The following is a 19756-nucleotide window of genomic DNA, read 5'->3' as shown; positions in this document are numbered from 1 at the left end:
CCACCACCTCCCTGGGCACCCTGTGCCAGTGTTACTTGTGTCATGTGAGTCAGGCTGCCTCTTCTTCCACTGAGGATAATTGACTCATATTTTGTTGTTGATGCAGATGAATGCATTTATTAAAGGAGCAGCCTAAAGGGCACACAGACTGTTCAGCTACTTCAAACTCAGCTGGACACAGACATCTCTGTCAGCTGTAATGTGTTGCCCCTGGAGTTGACTGAAGCCAGCCTGAACTTCACTCTGTTCCATTTCTTGTTTCATTTAGCATTGACAATGCTCCTGGCACAGCTGTTAGTTTGTACCTGTCTTAAGAGAGTTTCTGTAACCATGCTGGACCACACTGTTGTGAACAGGTCTTTATTTGCTTTCCTGGGGCCACACTGAGGAGATTGGCATCTAAACATTGTCTGGAATTTTCTGGTCCAACACCCCCAGTTAGAGCAGGGGATCTGTGTCACCCACAGGGGATCAACTCAGCCTTCTTTTTGTCTAGCTGGAATATCTCTAAAGACAGAGATTTGACAGCCTTTCTGGCCAGCCTGTTCCAGTGCCCAGCTGCCTTTCTGCTGATGTACTATTGTTTTAAACTACATTCAGCCTGAGCCTCCCAAAGCTGACTTCTCTGATGTAATATTGTGTGGCCCCATGAAGAGAAAATTGGCTTTGTGACCTATTGCACCTCACCTGCTGCCCAGGGAGGTGGTTGAGTCACCAGCCCTGGATGTGTTTAAAGGTTGGTTGGATGTGGTGCTTGGGCATATGGTTTAGAGGTGACCCTTGCAGAGTAGGGGTAATGGTTGGACTTGGTGATCCTGAGGGGCTTGTCTAACCTGAATGTTTCTGTGATTCTGTGATTCAGGTAGCTGTAGGATCACCATGGAGCCAGTCTTCATCTGCTCAAACAAAGCCCTGCTTTGGTTTTGTGTAACCTCTCTGGAATGTGTACTGTAAGGCCTTGCCTGACTTTGTAGCTTCTCTCCATTCCAAGGCTATACTAAGCTGGAATGAACTTTCCTTGTGCACTAAGACAGCACTGGAGAAAGGCCACAAATAGTTGCTGTCAGAGACTATTTGATACTGCTGCTCTGGGGGCCATGTTAGGTAGCTCCAGACCTGACTCACCTGTGCTGACAAAGTCCAGCATTCCCCTCTGGGGTGACAATAGAAGAGAAATACTTGATTTCTTCTGGATCATGAGATGTCTGTATCCCTTCAGAGCACATTCCCTAGATGTCAGCACTGTGCTCAGAAGGCCAAAGAGCCATGCCAGAAACTGCCAGAGTTGAGTATTACTGACTGTCAAGTCCTGCTTCTAAGAGATAAGTCACATGTGTCTGGTGCACCTCTTGTGAGTTCAACTCAGTGGTTTTGTGCCACTACTTAAAGAGTTTCAACTGAATACTCAGGCTTTTCTTTAGCCTCCCTCATACCTGACAGAAATAAATGAAGCTGTGATGAAACCGTGGGTGAAGAGGGAGCCTGTGCAGAGCCAGCAGAGCCAGTATGGAAGCTGTGGCACAATGCAGTGGATTGGATAAATAGAGAAAGCCTTGGTTTCTGGAACAGAAACACAGCCTCACCCCCAAACTGGGTGACAAAAAGACTGGATGCCATAGATACTGGGTAGTACAGAGGGATCCATTCCTGGAGATATTCAAGGTGAGGCTTGACAGGGCTCTGGGCAGCCTGCTCTGGTGGAGGATATCCCTGCTGACTGCAGGAGGTCCTTTGAAGGTCTCTTCCAACCCAGAGCATTCTGTGATTCTGTGAAACATGCCCTTACTGGATCTCTTTTCACTACACATGAAATGCAGATGTGTTACTGACTCACCTTGCTGCAGTCAGGGTTAGCAGCTTTGCTTTGTGTATTTTGGGGAAGTTTAAGCAAAGTTCCTCAGTATGGCCAAAATCAGAGCACCTGGATCCAGTGCTCTGGATATTGCCTGCAGTTTGATCTTATGTGTAAGAAAAGAGATCATAGGGTCACAGAATGTTAGGGGCTGGAAGGGACCTCAAAAGCTCATCCAGTCCACCCCCCCTGCCAGAGCAGGGTCACCTAGAGTAGGTCACACAGGAGCACATCCAGGTGGGGTTTGAATATCTCCAGAGAGGGAGACTCCACAACCCCCCTGGGCAGCCTGCTCCAGGGCTCTGTCACCCTCACAGGGAAAACACTTTCCTATTGTTTCCATGGCACTTCCTCTGCCTCAGCTTCCACCACTGTCCCTTGTACTGGCATTGGGCATCCCCCAGCAGAGCCTGGCTCCAGCCTCTGGGCACTCACCCTGCACATCTTCATCAACACGAAGGAGGCTACCCCTCAGGCTCCTCCTCTCCAAGCTAAAGAGCCCTCAGCTCCCTCAGGCTCTTCTTGCAAGCAAGATGTTCCACTGCCTTCAGTATTTTTGTGGCTCTGTGCTGGACTCTCTTAAGCAGTACCCTGAGGCCCTTCTTGAACTGAGGGGCTCAGAACTGGACACAATACTCCAGATGCAGCCTCACCAGGGCAGAGTAGAGTGGGAGGAGAACCTCCCTATGGACCTACTAACCACAGCCCTTCTAATCCACCCCAGAATGGCATGGGCCTTCTTGGCCAGCAGAGCACATTGCTGGCTCATGTTCAACCTCCCATCCCTTAGGACCCCCAGGTCCTTTTCCCCTTCACTGCTTTCCAACAGGAGGGGAGGAAGGCACGATTTCTGTCCTTTTGCTCTCACTAAATATTCCCTTGACAGCAAAGAGCTGATTTCTCCAGCAGCTTTGCTCAGAGCTCTCCTGGGGAGGAGCAGCAGCAGGGTGTGACATTGCCTTTGGCCTCGGCGTGTGTGTAGATTCCTCTCTGTCCTAAGCTCTGCTCAGCAGAGGAGCCAGGAATCACTGCCTGGCTCCTCATTGTTGCTGTTTCTTCCTTTGTTTTCACTACCAGCTTCAGAGTGAGGTAGAAAAGCCGCTGCTAAACTTCAGAGAGAACTTCAAGAAGGACATGAAGAAGTGTGACCACCACATCGCAGACTTACGGAAGCATCTGGCCAGCCGCTACGCTGCCGTCGAAAAGGTGAGAGCAGGCCCCGGGCTGGAGAGGCTTTGAGGTACTACTGGCTTTGACAGAAAAGCAGGTGCCTCCTGTAAAGTTTCTGTTCTGCCACAGAGAACCACAGAAGTTTCTGCTGAGTGCTTCCTGCTGTTAGTTTTGCTTTCCTGGGCCCCACGCAGCCTTTGCTGCTTCCCTGAAATTTGGGAAACGGAGGGGCTCCAGGCAGGGCTGGTGCATCACTGCTGAACTGGCTTCTTGTTGCATCCTCCCCTGCCCAGATCTGGATGGTATAGTTCTGATAGCTTTGGTGAAAATGCACCTTGCTGGTGTGCATCTGGAAGTTACATCTATTGCCCTCCAGGTCAAAAAAAGCCTTGCCCTAGAATAGCAGCAGGGTCAGACCGAAGTATTGCCTGGCTCAGTGTCCTCTCATGCAGTGGCCAAAAGCAGCTGGTTGAGGAAGGCAGCTCAAACCAGTCACAAACCCTCTCCCAGTTCCTACTTTCTGTGTCTCACAGCAAACTTCTCCTCCTGAAAACCCCACACAGCAACAGCAGCAGCACCCTGGTGTCAGGGCCTGTTCTAATGTGAACATCCAGCGGGGAGCTGAGGTTTTGAGTTGAGGAGACTTATGCCCACAAGAAACAGCTGGCAGGAAAGAGGTTACCTGTGCCTTGGCTGCCAAGCTGCTTGTGCTAAAGGGTATTCTGCTCTTGGGTGTAAGTTGGAAGGGAAAGTGTTGTTTTGGCTCAGTTGTTTTGGGTTTCATCAGTGTGTACATGAGAAAGTTTGCCAGGGGACAGAGTTGTGCAGGGCACAGAGGTTATCAGATGCACGTGTGTGGGGAAGGTAGTTTTCTGCAAAACCATGAGTTCCTCATGGCCATATTTGCAAAGAGACACAAATCTTAGCAGAAATGTTGGAAATAACTAATCAGCCTTGAAAATGAATAAAAATCCTGGCAAAGCCCTGCCAGCAGAGAGCCTGAGGAGGTGCACAGCTTCTGGTATCCCTTGGCCTGCAGCTCCCTCTTGTGCCCTGCTGAACCAAGCACAGGGGCTTGACAGCTGCTCATGGAAAGCTTCACAGCAGTGCCTCAGGAGCATAGAATAGAATAGAATAGAATAGAATAGAATAGAATAGAATAGAATAGAATAGAATAGAATAGAATAGAATAGACCAGGTTGGAAGAGACCTTCAAGATCATCACATCCAACCTGTGAACCAATCCAACACCACCTAATCAACTAAACCATGGCACCAAGCACCCCATCAGCTCTCCTCCTGAACACCTCCAATGATGGTGACTCCACCACCTCCCCAGGCAGCCCATTCCAATGGGCAATCATTCTCTCTGTATAGAACTTCTCCCTAACATCCAGCCTAAACCTCCCCTGGCACAGCCTGAGACTGTGTCCTCTTGTTCTGGTGCTGGCTGCCTGGGAGAAGAGACCAATCTCTGCCTGTCTACAACCTCCCTTCAGGTAGTTGTAGAGAGCAGTAAGGTCACCCCTGAGTCTCCTCTTCTCCAGGCTAAGCAACCCCAGCTCCCTCAGCCTCTCCTTGTGTTCCAAGCCCCTCACCAACTTTGTTGCCCCTGTCTGGACACGCTCCAGCAAGTCAGCCTCCCTCCTAAACTATCATGCCCTTTGTATTGTGCCTTCTAAGAACCTATCAAGAGTTCAGCTGCTTTTGTGATTTGTTGGTGACAGCTTCTGCAGGGTGGTAGGGCACACTTCTGAAGGCCTCATGGTGTCCTAAGGACTTGAATCCCACTTAAGACTCAGGTAGATGTTGAGGAACTCTTGTGAGCAGCAGTGCTAGATGGCTGGGAGCAGCTGGCAGCCCTTTCCCTCTGAAGCATTTGACTCTTCTTTCATTACTCCAAGGCCCGGAAAGCCTTGACAGAGAGACAGAAGGATCTGGAAATGAAAACACAGCAGCTAGAGGTGAAGCTCAGCAACAAGACAGAAGAGGAGATTAAGAAGGCAAGAAGGAAGTCCACTCAGGCAGGTGAGTACCTGTGTACAGTTCTGTGTCTGGCAGTAGTAGCTGAGTTGAGGTGCAAGTGTCCACACAGGTGTCTCTTGTTATTTAATACTGTGGCTGCAAAGGCAAAGTGAGCTGCTGGCAGTTCAAAGTAACCAGAAAAGTTAATACAGATAGACCTTGAAGTAGCACTAATCACTTAATATATCATTCATTTGTCAAAGGCACCCAGTGGAGGCCACTTTCAGTAGCCCCATCTGCAAATCCAAACAAGCAGGTGGACTTCTATTTGACCATACTTAGAGCAGCAGCCCCAGTGGAGCAGCAGTGCTGTGGGGAAAATAACATTATGTGGTAATGACCTGCTGGGAGCAAGGAGAGAGGGAGGAAAGGGTCAGGATAGCCTGTGCTGTCTGTTTCTACAGGGGAGGTGCAGGAATGATGGGAGGGAATCACAAAGATTGCACTTGCCTGATATCCAACTCTTCCTTGAACTACTCTGGTCCTTCTGGAGGGCTGTACTCTTATGGGCACCCATTCTTAAACCCACAACACCCTCGGAGTCTGTCTACAAAGTGTGAAGTGCAGTTTCCCTCTGAGCTCCAGAGCATTGGCTGGAGCAGGCCTCATGTGTTGCTGACTTGAATTTCAGGAGACGACCTGATGCGCTGTGTGGACCTTTACAATCAAGCCCAGTCCAAGTGGTTTGAGGAAATGGTGACCACCACCCTGGTATGTAACTCAGTCACACATCTGATGTTGTAACAGCCATCACTCACAGCTGCTGACAGCAAAGCAGGGGGCAAAACTGGGTGATAAATCTCCCCCTGCATTTCCCTGGCCCAGCTGTAAGCAAAACTCCTGGCAGCAGGGTTAGAAAGAAATGGTTTTCATTTTGCAGAAGGCACTAAACCAGTTCAGGGCTGCTTAGGGGCCAGGATGCTGGAGCTGTCCCCAGGAAGGATGAAGTAAAGCACATGAAGGACATGGGGAAATGTGATACATCACTGAATCATCAGTGAATTTTTGTATTCCATGAACTTACAATTTCTCCATGAGTGTTGCCAGCTCAGAAGAGCTCTAATTGCTTTTTGCTTTGCTTTCCGAAGGAAATACAGCTCACCAGATTCATCCCAAGGGCACATGTCTGCGGGGTTAGTCACCAGAATGCCAAGATACAGCCTTGGTGTGCTGTATTCCTTGAAATACCTGTCCTTTGGCTTCAGGGCTTCTCCCTCATGCCACTCTTGGATCCCTTCTGGACAGCAGGCAGTTGCTTTCAAAAGTGGGACATGAAAATACCATTTGTAGGTATTCGTCTCATTGGGCAAACACAAACCTGTAAACTCCCCCTGATCAGAAGCAGTGCAATAAATTGCTCAGCATTTGGAAGTGTGTCAGTGTAACATTTAAACAGCAGGGAGCAAAGACAAATGGGTGAGTGGCAAACCAGGAGGTGGGTGACTTCCCAAAAGCAGAGCAAGAGGGGAGAAGTTGGCTGTTCCTTCATGTGAAGGTGTTGGGTTTCCTGTCACCTGTACTGGTGGTTTCTCACTGATGCAGATGACACTGACCATCAGTGCCAGTGTGTCCAGCCATGGCCAGGTCTGTATGAGCTGCAAATTTCCACCTGGAGAAGTCTGACTCAGGAATGCACTGGTAGGAGTGCTCAAGAGGGATGTCAGAGCCTGCAGGCTGCACAGCAGGTTTGTCACTTGTGAAACTCAGGCTGAGAAGAATTTGAAGATAAGCTTTGGTACACAGGCTTTGAAAAGCAGGCTGCATCTGATCAGCCCAGAGACAGAGCACTGCATGTGCACTACAGACTTGAGAGAGTCCAGGTCTGAGAAGGGTTTCCTTGCACACCTTCCTCCCTGCAGTCTCTGAAGCAGATACAGCACAGGTGCTGTGTGGTGTGCTGAGTTCTGCCTGTGTGGTGCTTGCACACCTGAGCCCTGAGTAAAGGATTCCAAGTTCTGCTTGGCCATCAGCCAGCCACAGCAGCAGGAGCTCAGGCTGTTTCAGTCCTCTCCATACCATAAGTTTCCTTGCTCTTCTTCCTTCCCAGATAGGAATCTGCCACATAAGATTCCTGTGCTGGAGTGAAGGTTGTTTCCCAACAGACAGTTAATTGTAGCCAGCAGGGGGAAGGCAGAGTAGCAGCCTGCATCGTTATTCTCGGGTTGCAGTCCACTGTGATGTCCAGGATGTGGCCACCAGAAGTGCCCTCTGAAGGCAGGTTTGGCCCCACAGATGTGCCTGTGAAAACAGAGCTTTGTAGTGACACAGCAAAGCCCATCACAGAATGTCTTTGGAGGCAGACTTCATAGTGTGCTATTCCACTGCTGCTGCTCAGGTGGACATGAAGGACTAAATGCACATTTTGGGGTGAAATATCAGAATCCAGGAGAAGAGAGAAGCAGAAAATAACCAGGATGAAAGTTAGAATTCTGTCTTCTGCTTCTTCAAGTAGTGTCTGCATACTGCCAGCTGAGTGAGGTGGACATTTGTCCCAGCTCATTACCTGGTGCACAGCTGAAGTTGCTCTTGCAGGGTTCTGGTTGGACCAAGGGCACCCAGGCTCTGAGCTGTGCCCTCCAGGGTGGTCTCCTACTTTCCCAAGAAACCACTCAAACTTCTGGAGCTGCCAACAAGCATGCAAAGCTCCTTGCAGGAAACAGATTCCCTCTTGCTTGCAGCATCACTGAAGACAGTAGTTCCTCTCCCTGCCTTGGTTGTCTGAGTTTCAAAAAGGTTTTGAGCTTTTCTTTGTTAAGCTGAGTCTGAAGTGGTTTCTGTTGCTCACAAACCAGAGGGATGTGCAGCCACAAAGTCCAGCTCCAAAGCATGACCCTGAGGTAGTATTGCTCTGACTGGAAACCTGATGTGTGTCATTCTTTCTCTGGGCCTCCAGGCTCTTCACCTAAGAAAAATACAGACTTGTTTCCCTCTGTGTGCAGGAACTGGAGAGACTGGAAGTGGAAAGGGTAGAGATGATCCGGCAGCACCTGTGCCAGTACACACAGCTGCGTCACGAGACAGACATGTTCAACCAAAGTGTAAGTCTGCTTTAGGTCTCTCCTTTCCAGGCTTCACTGTACTGTAGCTGGGCAGAATGGTCCTTATTCTGACTGACCTGCATCAAAAGGAGTGTGTGTGGTCAGCTTGTTAGTGAGCAGCACTATGCTGCCACCCTGCAGTCTTGCTCTCCCAGGGCTTTCTGATCCTGGATCACAGCTTCTCGCTGAGGGACACATAATCAATTGAGTTATGTTGGGCCAGCTTCAGCAATCATTAGCTCTCCCAGCATGATGCACTGCCCCTTGGGGTCATCTAAGCTTGTAAGGAAGATGGTAAATAGTTTCACTGGTGAGGGAGGGAGTATGTATATTTTTCTTGCTAGAAAAGTGGCTGACTTTCAAACGCTAAGATGTGGAGGATGTGTGCTCACCTCAGTGCACGGTTGTACTTAGTGCAGGGAAGAGGTTGCAGGACAAAGATCAGAGACTGACTGGCCAGTGACTGACAGGCAAAGGAAGCCTGTCTCTGCTTGACATTAAAAGTTTCTGTCTCCTCTGCTTCCTACTGTGAGGCTTTACATTCAGACCTGGCTGTTGTCCCCTGGACCCCCCATATGTCTGCAGAAGCAACATAGCTGTGCCTATAGCTGCTCAGAGCAGTGACTCCCTGTCCTGGTTTGAGGCCAGGCATATCCTTTCTTGCCCCTGAGAGGGGCAAAAGAGTGACACTCATCACACAAATGGATTGTGAAGTGATGGAAAGTTCAAATGGAAAGCACTAAGTGTCTTATAGAAACTACAAGCACAGTGACAAAAGAGTTCCAGAGCACAAAGAGTCCTCTACAGCACACCCAAAGCCTCCCTCCCTTCTCCCCACCTGAGGGTATACCCAAACCCCCCAGGGCTCTTTTGTCCTGCCCCCCCTCTAGACTGGTCTCATGCTGGCCAGGTCTGAGACTGCCCCTCCCCCCTTCTCCTCCTGGCATTAGGCCCAGACAGGCTTAAGAGGCCTTGAGATCCTCCCCCAGTGTAACCTGATAGGGAGCATCTCCCATGGGAGCAGAGAGGGAGGGAAGAGGAAGACTTTGCAGATGGATTTATAGGGCACAGGATATTATGGGTATGAAGTACACAGCTCCCTGTGGCCACCTCCTGGGCTAGACCCTTGGGACACTGGAGGGGTTCAAGAGGGGATTGGATGTGGCACTTGGAGCCATGGTTTAGTTAGTCAGGAGGTGTTGGGTGACAGCTTGGACTTGAAGATCTCTGAGGTCTTTTCCAACCTATTGATTCTGTGATTCTGTGACACTGGAGACATAACTGATGTGGCAGGAGCAGGAGGCACCCAGCCTGAGCTGCCACACTCTCTCTGCCTGCAGTGCACCTTTGACATTCTGCTGCTTCTTGTGTTTGTTTCAGACAGTGGAGCTCGTGGATCAGCTGCTTCGGAAAGTGGATCCTGCCAAAGACAGGGAACTGTGGGTAAAGGAACACAAAACTGGAGACATCCGACCTGTGGACATGGAAATATAGACTGAGCTGGAGCTGTCTGGGAGGAGTCCACTCACTGAGCCCAGGCTAAGGTTTGGTGTTTAAGGGTCAGAGGAACATAGGGAAGAAGGTGGTTCCGCCAGCAGATCCCTTGTAATTTATGCCCGTAGGGGCTCTCTCTGTTCCATTTAGTCATTAAAATGGTCCTCATTGTGCTAAGCCTTAAGCACCAGACATTCCAGGGTGAAGAAACCAGGTGTGTGCTTCCCACCAGAGGTTCCCAATTGCACGCAGCTTCCAGAAGAAACCTGCTCTCTGGTACAGAGTGTGCTCTGGTCTTCAGTGACTTTGTGCTACATCCCTTGCATGACTATCTTTATACAGTATGTTAGAACAACCATGCAGTGAGCCTCTGGCCAGCAAGTACATAACTCTTTGAACATGATGCAGGAGGCAAGGAAGTCCTGATCATGAATCCCAGGTCTGTCACTGACTGCTTTACTGGCTGTAGGCAAGTCAATTAACTTCTCTGGCTCCCCCATCTATGAGACATGCATCTCTCAGCAGCGTTGTGCAAGTACTTTTGTATCTCAGAACACAGCTTCCCACCGTGGCAGGGAAGTGATGGCCCTTCTCCCAAAACCTATGGGGAAGACTCCTACTCTTCCTCTTTTATACTCCCTCTCAGGGATACATGAACCCATTGTCACCATGATTTCTGTTCTAGGCCAAACAACAAGGTTGGAAGTGTTGCCATCACTGTTGTTTATCAGGAAAGACTTGGTTGTGCTCTACCTACCTCATTAGCTGTCTGAGTGCCCTCAGTGACAGGAAGAGGTCATCCACCAAGGAATAAATTGAGATGTTAAAAACCTTTGCTGCTTTATGCAAGATGTTCTCGCAGTATCTCCTTAAACACAACTCCTCTTAACATTGTATTAGGGGTTCAGGTTTAAATTGCCCTTTGTTGGTTCCTCCAGGTGAATATCGCAGCCTTTAGGTACCTTCAGTTAGGAAGTTTGTCCAGCCACATTGTGGGGTTTATCTTTTTAGAGCCTGATTTCCAAAGGTGCCATGAATCTGTGATGCTGGGTTGCATTAAATGTAGATGTAGGTGCCCAGCACTTCTGCACCACTGCATTCTTACCCTTAGGTTTTTTTCCTTTGTTCCCCTTACTACAAGCTACCAAAAATTCCACACTGCTCTTGCTACTTAGTGTTGGGGACTGGTTTGGAAAAGCTCTTAGTTGTCCTCTCCTGCTCTTCTTTCTGACAGATTATTCACTATAGCTGTTGCAATTGGGTTTTTCAGCGTTCCACACAATGCTGAGTCACTTCACATCCAGCAGCAACCTTGATTCTCACCACTGTGGCCTTTACTCAGTGTTTACAGTGATGTTTTCTGCAGTTTCCCAAACCCTGCTTTTCCATTTGGTGCAGAGCTAGGCTCTGCTTTTCCTCATTGTCACCATCCTTCCTTCCCCAGCACCCAAACTGCATTTTACTCTTCTGGGCTTTTGTTCACCAGCCTCAGAGTGCTGTGGTTAGATCACTGAGAATTATTGTTCTTCCCCTCTACAAATGCAAAGTGAGACACAAAGAAATCTTCTCTGAAGCACACTTTGAATGTTGCTGCAGTGATTGGTTTTCTGGTTTGCTATTTCACACTGCATTCAGTTGCATTTTCTTATTGTTCCCTTCATCTCTTTACCAGTACAGATCCATTTCTGTCTTGTGAGTGCCTCCACAGCCCACTTCTCTGGTGTGTCCCTCACCCTGATGAACCTTTGCACCTTTACAGGGTGCAGTGCCATGACCACTGCCTGCTCAGGATCCCTGTTCCTGGTGTGACACCTCCCATACTGTGCTTCCATTACACACTGTGGAACTTGCAGCTGCTGTTTTGTTCTCCTGCATCCAGCACAGTGCTGTGTGAGTCCCTGAGAAGCTCCTGCAAAGACCATTGCAATACCAGTGAAACAGGATTTGCCTATGCATTGTGTAGTCCTGGGGCTCAGTGGGGTTGGCTGTGCTTCCCTAGCCTCCTGCTGCTCAAGCAGGGAAGATTCATGATGAGGTTTCATTTTCAGTCTTCCTATTTGTTCCCTCTCTATCCTATTCATTTCTTGGCATCCCAATGTATACTTCTCCAGTCTCTACCAGGCACTTTGAAGGACAGGCACTTTTTTAAAGCACAGATGCAGGGTGAGCTTTCAAAACTTCAGTGGCCAAAAAAACCCCTGGAGTGCTTAGGTGCTGCCTGTCAGGCCAGCCCCTGGGTTCTGAGCTGACTTGTGGATTAACATAAGCAATCCTGCCACACCTCACCACCTTCTGGTTCTGATGACAAAACTCAGCTCCTTGTGCACTTTATACAGAATTCTCCCTAGTAAATACCTGAGAGTATCAATTACAGTTTCTTTCCCCCCTTCTTTCAAGGTGTTTGTTGTTTTCTCTATTTTGGACTGAAACTGCTGTGTAGCAGCAGAGGTTTTCTCTGAGAACTGAGCTGTGTTTTGGCTCCTCTGTTGGTATGCATTTGAGCTGCTCTCAATTCTCAGTTGCATTCTGGTGGTTTCCCCACCCCAGCCCTCACCCCTTTTATTTCCAGACAGTTTTCCTACTTCTAGTTCTTGTTCCATTTGAAATGCTGCAGGAATGTGTGAGCTGCACAGAATGATCACTCCCTTGATGGAGTCTGTATCTCTCTCTTCTGTAACCTGAGGTGAGCACTTGTCCCTGGCTGTTACTCTTTACCATGATGTGGCTCTGCCATGGGTGAGAGGCTTCCTCTCCTTTCATCTGTAATCAGTGGAAGTGCTAGGAAAGGTTTGCTGTTGCTTGTAGACAGGTTCCAGCTTGTTTCTTGTTTCATCCCCTTGTGATACAATGCTGCAGACAATGGGGTCAGGGTTACCTGGCTCATTCTTCATGACATCCAATCTGAATCTCCCCATTTCTAGTTTTGCTCCATCCTCCCCAGTCCTATCACTACCTGGCACCCTCAAAAGTCCCTCCCCAGTTTTCTTGGAGCCCCCTTCAGATATTGGAAAGTCACAAGAAGGTCTCCTTGGAGCCTTCTCTTCTCCAGACTGAACAGCCCCAACTCTCTCCATCTGTCCTCACAGCAGAGCAGCTCCAGCCCTCTGCTCATCTTCGTGGCCCTTCTCTGGACACCTTCCAGCACCTCCAGATCCTTCTTGTAATAGAAGCTCCAGAACTGGCCCCAGAGCTCCAGCTGTGGTCTCAGCAGAGTGGAGCAGAGGGGCAGAATCCCCTCCCTGGCCCTGCTGGCCACACTTCTCTTGCTGCAGCCCAGGCTCTGCTTGGCTCTCTGGGCTGCAAGTGCACACTGGCAGCTCATTTCTGGGGGTGGTTTTTTTTTTGGGTTGGTTGGGTTTGGTTTTGTTTTGCTGACAGGATTTCTCTGTAAAGCACCCCCAGGAAAGATCCCTGCTCAGTAACAGCCATCATTTTACAGACCCCTTTAGGTTTGCCCCTGTTTTTAATGGCATTATTTAAATATCTGCTGCAGGCTAGACTCTTTATGTAGAAATGTGTACTCTTCACCTGCTCTTGGGGAGTACTCAACACTCAAAGTTACCTTGGAACACAACAGGGATCATGTAGGCAATAAGAGACTGAAAATCAGGCTAGGAAATTGCAATGCCTAAGCCTCTGTTTTCCTTAGTGGTTGAGTCCATGGACAAGGTAAACATTAAGAAGTGAGAACCGCAGGTACCTAAGACCTAGCTACCAGGCATGCAGATCTCAGCAGCTCCACAGGTGACCCTGTGTCAGGGTGTGGTAGGAGTGTAGCTCTAGAGCATGGGCCTGCAGCTCAGCTTCTGATGCAGCTGTCAAAAGCTAAATCCACAGCTGAGGTGAAGAAGTTGCTCTGCCCATGGATTTCTTCAGTCTCAGAGAAAAGGCACAGTGCTTACCCAGGTGGGTCCTTCACTATCAAGCACCTTAAGAAGTCCAGACCAGCACCTTGAAGGTCCCCCTGGAATGAGTAGAAGTGACTTCTTGGTGTGATCAGTTGATTCTATCCCTCCTGAATTAAAACCATGTTTGCTATCTCCTAGTAGCCATTGTGCTGCTCTGCCCCGCTGCAGCTTGCTGGCTCTTGTTCCTCAAGCTGGCAGTCATCAGGCCAAATCCTTACAACTTCCACTTGTGAGAACCAGGCCTTCAAAGGACAGTATCATAACAACAGTTTCCACTGAGCTTTCTTCATCACAGACACTTCTGGAAAGTCTGAAGGCTTTTTGCTACCCAGCATGTGTGCTGAAATAGGAGGATGAGGTCCCAGAGGTTGCCAAGGCCTGGCTGGGAATGGTTCTTGCTGCGCGCACATTCCTCCCGCTCCTGGTGGGTCCAGGCTCACCCCTCCTTGAGTTCTGCTGAGCACAAGAAAATCAGTCATGAAGTGTTAGTTTGAATCCCCCCCGGCTGTGGCAGTGGGAGGCCAGTACTTGGCAAGATCCCACTGGTGACTGCAGAGTGATTGCAGGTGCTTGGCAGGGCTGTGCTGTCCTGCAGCCTTGCTCCGAGCTGGCTGTACGTCAGAGGTGTGTGGAGCCTGGCATGCAGGTACTCAGCACTCTTCCTGATGCATAATGGTGATGAAGTCTTTCCTGTCAGCAGATCCCTGTCTTTTCCTGAGCAGCACTGATGGATGAACAACACTCCTTAGTCTTACAGTACACCTTACTCATATAAATGTGCATCTTTCAGTTCCTTTCCCTCTTCACTGTTGGTGCAGCCAGCCCTCCATCACTGGCAAAGGGCAGGTTGGGGCATCTGTAATTTGGAATGTCCATGGAGTGGCTCTGTGGCTTTCCTGTGCTGACCAAGCTTCATGCTTTTGGATGTGTTTTGAGAGTGGTGAATGCATGCTTTTGAGAGGGGTTCTTTTGGGTTTCTGTTCTGGATCTTGCTCATCAGCCCACCAGGCTTTGTAGTGCAATGACTTCTCTTTGTGAGAGTCACAGATTTCCTTTTATTTCCTGAACATTTTTTCTTCTGAAGGGACCAACACATAGCACAATTTGACTGAAATTTCTGATCCCCCACGTTCCTCAAGGCAGAAACCTTTTGTGCCTCGTGATGCATCTGATTCTAAGAATTACACATGGCTAAAATCTTTCACAGACCAAGAGAAAAATAAGTCTTAGGTTAACCACATAATAATCACAGGAAAAAATAAGACAAATTTGAAACATTCCAATTGAATTCCCTCAGCTTACATTAAGTTGAACTGTCTCAGGTGCATCAGAAAAGATAACTCAGTGGATATTCAGAACAAAAGCTTTGCAGCTGCTGTGTTCAGCTTCAGTGAGTTGACAAGACTTTAATTTTTAGTATATGCAGTCTTTCAGGGCTCCTGCTTTACCAGGCAACTGAGTCATGACTTCTCTCACAACCCTACTAGAATTCTACTTAGTGGTTCCCCTTGAAGTGCCTCTTTAAATTGTATCTGCAAGCACTTAAATGACACAGACCCACCCTACCCATTTCCAGAGCCAGTATGCACAGATCTGCACAGGATTCTCAGCCCTCCTCCTTGCTCTGCACTCTTTGAGGCCATCCACACATCCAGCAGGTCTGCCTTTGTCTCACTCATCGTTCACTGGCCAGCACATCACCCTGAATTTTCAAGTGCTGAAAACTGGGTAGGAAATGCCAGGCTCCAAAGCAGCTGCGCTGGAGGAGCGTTGCTGAGCTGATCTTCTGGCACATCCCTCAGTACAGAGCTCTCAGAATAAGCAGGGAGTTCTGCACTGAAATAGTTGAGGAAGTGGGGTGTGGGTCCCAACAGGGCTTTGTTGTGTAAAACAAAACAAAGCAAAGCAAAACCAAACCAACCAAACAACAAAGCAGAAATAAAAACACACAAACAAAACAAAAACCAAACCACACCAAACAAAGCAAAGAAGGAAACACAACCAACCAACCAAACCAGCAGCAACAAAACAGCCAATCAACCAACCAAACCAGCAGCAACAAAACAGCCAAGCAACCAACCAACCAACCAAACCAGCAGCAACAAAACAGCCAAGCAACCAACCAAACCAACAGCAACAAAACAGCCAGCCAACCAACCAAACCAACAGCAACAAAACAGCCAACCAACCAACCAAACCAGCAGCAACAAAACAGCCAACCAACCAACCAAACCAGCAGCAACAAAACAGCCAACCAACCAACCCCCTTTTATTTTTCAAAGCAGTTGCTGAGAAGAAATGTTCTGGTACTGGAAGTCTAGAGCTGCAGAGTGGGTTTGGGGATCTCCCATCTACATGACATGGCAGCCTCAGTCATTTGGGTTTGGCAGTGCTTGACCTGAAATCTCTTCTTCCTTTGGAGCTCTGTGATGTGTTGGCTGAGATTCTCAGAACAGCCTAAGGGATCTGGATGTCTCTTTACCGCTTTTTTCCTGCTCCAGCAGATCAAAAGCACTCCTTAGGGACAGCAACCTCTATCCATGATGACTAAAGCTGGTACCTCCTACTTCAGGACAGACCATCTGACAAAGGTCTGCAGGTCTGGGTGCCTCTGGGGTGGGCAGCCTGGGATGCCCACAGACATCTCTGCTGGCACAGTGAGACCTTCAAGGTCAAACCTGGTGGGGCCCAGAGCAGCTTGCTCTGGTTGGAGGTGTCTCTGCTGACTGCAGGGGGGTTGGACAAGATGACCTTGGAGGGTCCCTTCCAGCCCAGTGCATTCTGTGATTCTGTGACAAATACTTCCTTCCCTTCCTTGAATGGTTTTCTTTCTTTTAGTAGCCCAAGACAGCATGAAAAATCCACCCACCAGTGTTGCAGAGGTTTTACCAGCAGGGATTCAAAGGCAGGCCAGGTCACACCACTCACACACTAAACCTGAGGTTTCTACTCAAATCAAGTTGTGTATTTGGTCCTTTTTTTGGTGTAACTTTTGCTAAGTACTCCTGAGTTTCCAGGCAGGTTGTCTTTTACCACTACTAATGACTTCTTTTTAAAGATGTTTAACCAAAATTTTATAACTTCCCCTAAATTCTGACTGAATATTCCCCTTGAGTAGTGTATAGATCCTGCAGCCTCTGTCTGGGTAACCAGGAAATCTCGGCTCGTTGTGCATCGTACAGGATGGCTTTTGTTCCCTAAGGACACATGAAGGAATCACTTCAAGAGGACGTTGAATGCAGAAAAGATTTAAGGGGCAGATCTTCAGCTTGGGTAAACTGGCAGAGCTGGGTGGAAGCTACTTTATGTCAGCTGTGGATCTTGTCCTTCAGTGTTGAAGGCGTTTCCTATACATAATTTTTCTGTCTTACTGTAAAACAATTTCCTATGGTTAAACTGTATTTTCCTAGATTGTTCTGCAAGTTTATATGCACCAGAGTGCTCATCTCATCTCCTGTAAAATAAAGTGTACAGAGACACACTGAGTATGGAATTGCCTTGCCCTACTTGCTTTTCCTTCTACCAGAGCCACACAGCATTCCACTATGGGAGGTTGACTGCGAGCCAGCGATGTGCTCTGCTGGCCAAGAAGGCCAATGGCATCCTGGGGTGGATTAGAAGGACTTTTGTTAGCAGGTTGAGAGAAGTTATCCTCCCACTCTGCTCTGCCCTGGTGAGGCAGCATCTGGACTATAATGGCCAGTTCTGGGCCACTCAGGTCAAGAAGGGCCTCAGGGAACTGCTCGAGAGAGTCCAGTACAGAGCCACAAAGATGCTGTAGACAGTGGAACATCTTCCTTAGGAGGAGAGCCTGAGGGAGCTGAGGGCTCTGTAGCTTAGAGAGAAGCCTGAGAAGTGACCTCCTTGCTGTTGCTAAAGCTGTGCAGGGTGAGTGCCCAGAGGCTGGAGCCAGGCTCTGCTGGGGCATGCCCAATGCCAGCACAAGGGGCAGTGGTGGAAGCTGAGGCAGAGGAAGTGCCTTGGAAACATGAGAGAATTTTTTTTCCCTGTGAGGGTGACAGAACCCTGGAGCAGGCTGCCCAGGGGGGTTGTGGAGTCTCCTCTCTGGAAAACCCATCTGGATGTGTTCCTCTGTGATCTGCTCTAGATGACCTTTGCTCTGGCATGGGGGGGTTGGACTGGGTGAGCTTTTGAGGTCCCTTCCAGCCCCTAACATTCTGTGACCATCAAAACCAGTTGGGATGCTGTGTGCACAGTTACCTCTTTGTTGATACCCCTGTGCTGGGCCACACCATCCTGGGGGAGGGCTGCGGGAGCCCTGCCTCCCCAGGGGACAAAAGAAACCTGATCCAGGTGAACAGAGAGGGGCTTGGTTTCCCCCTCCCAGGAGGAGGGGTCCCCCAGGTTGAAGGTGGTCTATTCCACTCCCCCTGCCTGTCCAGCAAGCCTATAAAAAGGAAGACTCTGCAGCCCTTTGCTCTCTTTCCTCCTGCCTCGCCTGCTCGAGAGGACCAAGTGCTGGGTGCTGCACTTTGGCCACAGCAACCCCATGCAGAGCCACAGGCTGGGGTCAGAGTGGCTGAGAGCTGCCAAACAGAGAGGAACCTGGGGGTGCTGATTGACAGCTGCCTGAACATGAGCCAGCAGTGTGCCCAGGTGGCCAAGAAGGTCAATGGCATCCTGGCCTGCATCAGGAACAGTGTGGTCAGCAGGAGCAGGGAAGTCATTGTGCCCCTGTACTCTGCATTGGTTAGGCTGCACCTTGAGTCCTGTGTCCAGTTCTGGGCCCCTCAGTGTAAGAAGGACATTGAGAGACTTGAAGGTGTCCAGAGAAGGGCAACAAGGCTGGGGAGAGGCCTTGAGCACAGCCCTGTGAGGAGAGGCTGAGGGAGCTGGCATTGTTTAGCCTGGAGAAGAGGAGGCTCAGGGGTGACCTCATTGCCCTCTACAACTACCTGAAGGGAGGTTGTAGCCAGGAAGGGGTTGGTCTCTTCTCCCAGGCAACCAGCACCAGAACAAGAGGACACAGTCTCAAGCTGTGCCTGGGGAGGTTTAGACTGGAGGTGAGGAGAAAGTTCTTCACTGAGCGAGTCATTCGTCATTGGAATGTGCTGCCCAGGGAGGTGGTGGAGTCCCCATCCCTGGAGGTGTTCAGGAGGGGATTGGATGTGGCACTTGGTGCCATGGTCTAGTCATGAGGTCTGTGGTGACAGGCTGGACTCGATGATCCTCGAGTTCTCTTCCAACCTTGGTGATACTGTGGTACTGTGACCAACAGCTGCTGCTGGCCTCCTGGTTCTGCCATGTGGCCAGGCGTGGGCTTCTCCCTGCTGCATCCAGGCTTCCCTAAAGGACTGAAATCCACATCCATGGAGGGAGATACAAGGCCATCCACATTTGGGGTTGTATATTTTCCTGTCCATCCTTATTCCTTACCCTTGTGAACCCTCCCTGTTACTGCTCTCTCTATATATACATATTGTGTAAAAAGAAATTACTTCTACTTCCAAACCAGCTCCAAATTACCTGTTGGCAGATTTTCCTCCTTCCCCTTTTTCCTACCCCATTTTTTTGTCTTTTCCCCTTTTTCCTTTCCCTTTTTTTTCGTTATGGTGAAAAGGAAGGGGAAGCAGGGAGGACTTCTCAGTTTTCTACCATCTGAGCTCTCAAATTCCAGTTAAGGCTCAAACCACTACACCTCCTTAATGCAGCTTGAATTGGCAGCCACATCACTCAGGTGTAATCTGTTTGTACTTAATCTTTCCAGCTATTTCCATGGGATTTAGATGACTTCAGCCCCTGAAATTTCTTTTTTGTCAGGAAAATAATTCAAGAAGCAGCTGTAGTGAAGTGGGTTTGTTTCTCAAACAAGCAAGCAAGCTGCCTGTGGTCTGTCTGAAGGCAGCTGCCTGAGCTGAGCATACTTGACATCATCTCTAAGTCTTCTACACTACTGCAAGTTCCATGTGCTGTTGAAGAGCTGTAAAATGCTGCTGGTACTAAACTGTCCTACTCTGAGTATTGGAGTTACTGCCTGCTGACAGCTTTCCTGACAAGGTCCTTGTCAGCCTTACCCAAATCCTGTGTCATCCAACAGCTGACTCAGGAGCGAGCAGCATGGGCTAGTGCTGTAGAGCAGAGCTCAGAGCACGCCAGCACTGCAGTTCTGCAGAGCAGGAGCCTAGCTGCCTAGCACCGTGGGACTCGAGGTCCCTGGAGCTGATGCCATCATCCACACATCTCCTAGACCTCAGTGGAGCTCTCTTAACAATTTGGCTCTGAACTGCTGAAAAGTCAGTTTCTTCAAC

The 19756-nt window shown here is 49.1% G+C and overlaps 1 protein-coding gene across 4 annotated transcripts in view; it reads left to right on the top strand.

Annotated features, from left to right (window-relative positions):
* The window catches only part of GAS7 (growth arrest specific 7), a 141998-nt gene extending 125026 nt beyond the window's left edge, over window positions 1–16972 (top strand). For 3 of the 4 annotated variants that reach the window (XM_068151628.1, XM_068151627.1, XM_068151630.1), the window contains exons 10-14: window positions 2930–3058; window positions 4927–5050; window positions 5679–5758; window positions 7987–8085; window positions 9466–16972. In XM_068151628.1, coding sequence (XP_068007729.1) covers window positions 2930–3058; window positions 4927–5050; window positions 5679–5758; window positions 7987–8085; window positions 9466–9579 — 546 coding nt within the window. In that variant the 3' untranslated portion in view covers window positions 9580–16972. The remainder of the gene's footprint in view (window positions 1–2929; window positions 3059–4926; window positions 5051–5678; window positions 5759–7986; window positions 8086–9465) is intronic. The other variant, XM_068151629.1, reaches the window with a different exon arrangement.
* Window positions 16973–19756: the final 2784 nt, after the last annotated feature.

The sequence above is a fragment of the Melanerpes formicivorus genome, unplaced genomic scaffold (assembly GCF_026170545.1).
Source record: "Melanerpes formicivorus ecotype bairdi unplaced genomic scaffold, bMelFor1.0.p_v2 SCAF_21, whole genome shotgun sequence".
NCBI lineage: Eukaryota > Metazoa > Chordata > Aves > Piciformes > Picidae > Melanerpes > Melanerpes formicivorus.
Note: the sequence above shows the minus strand (reverse complement) of the source record. Positions and strands in the feature narration are given on the sequence as shown.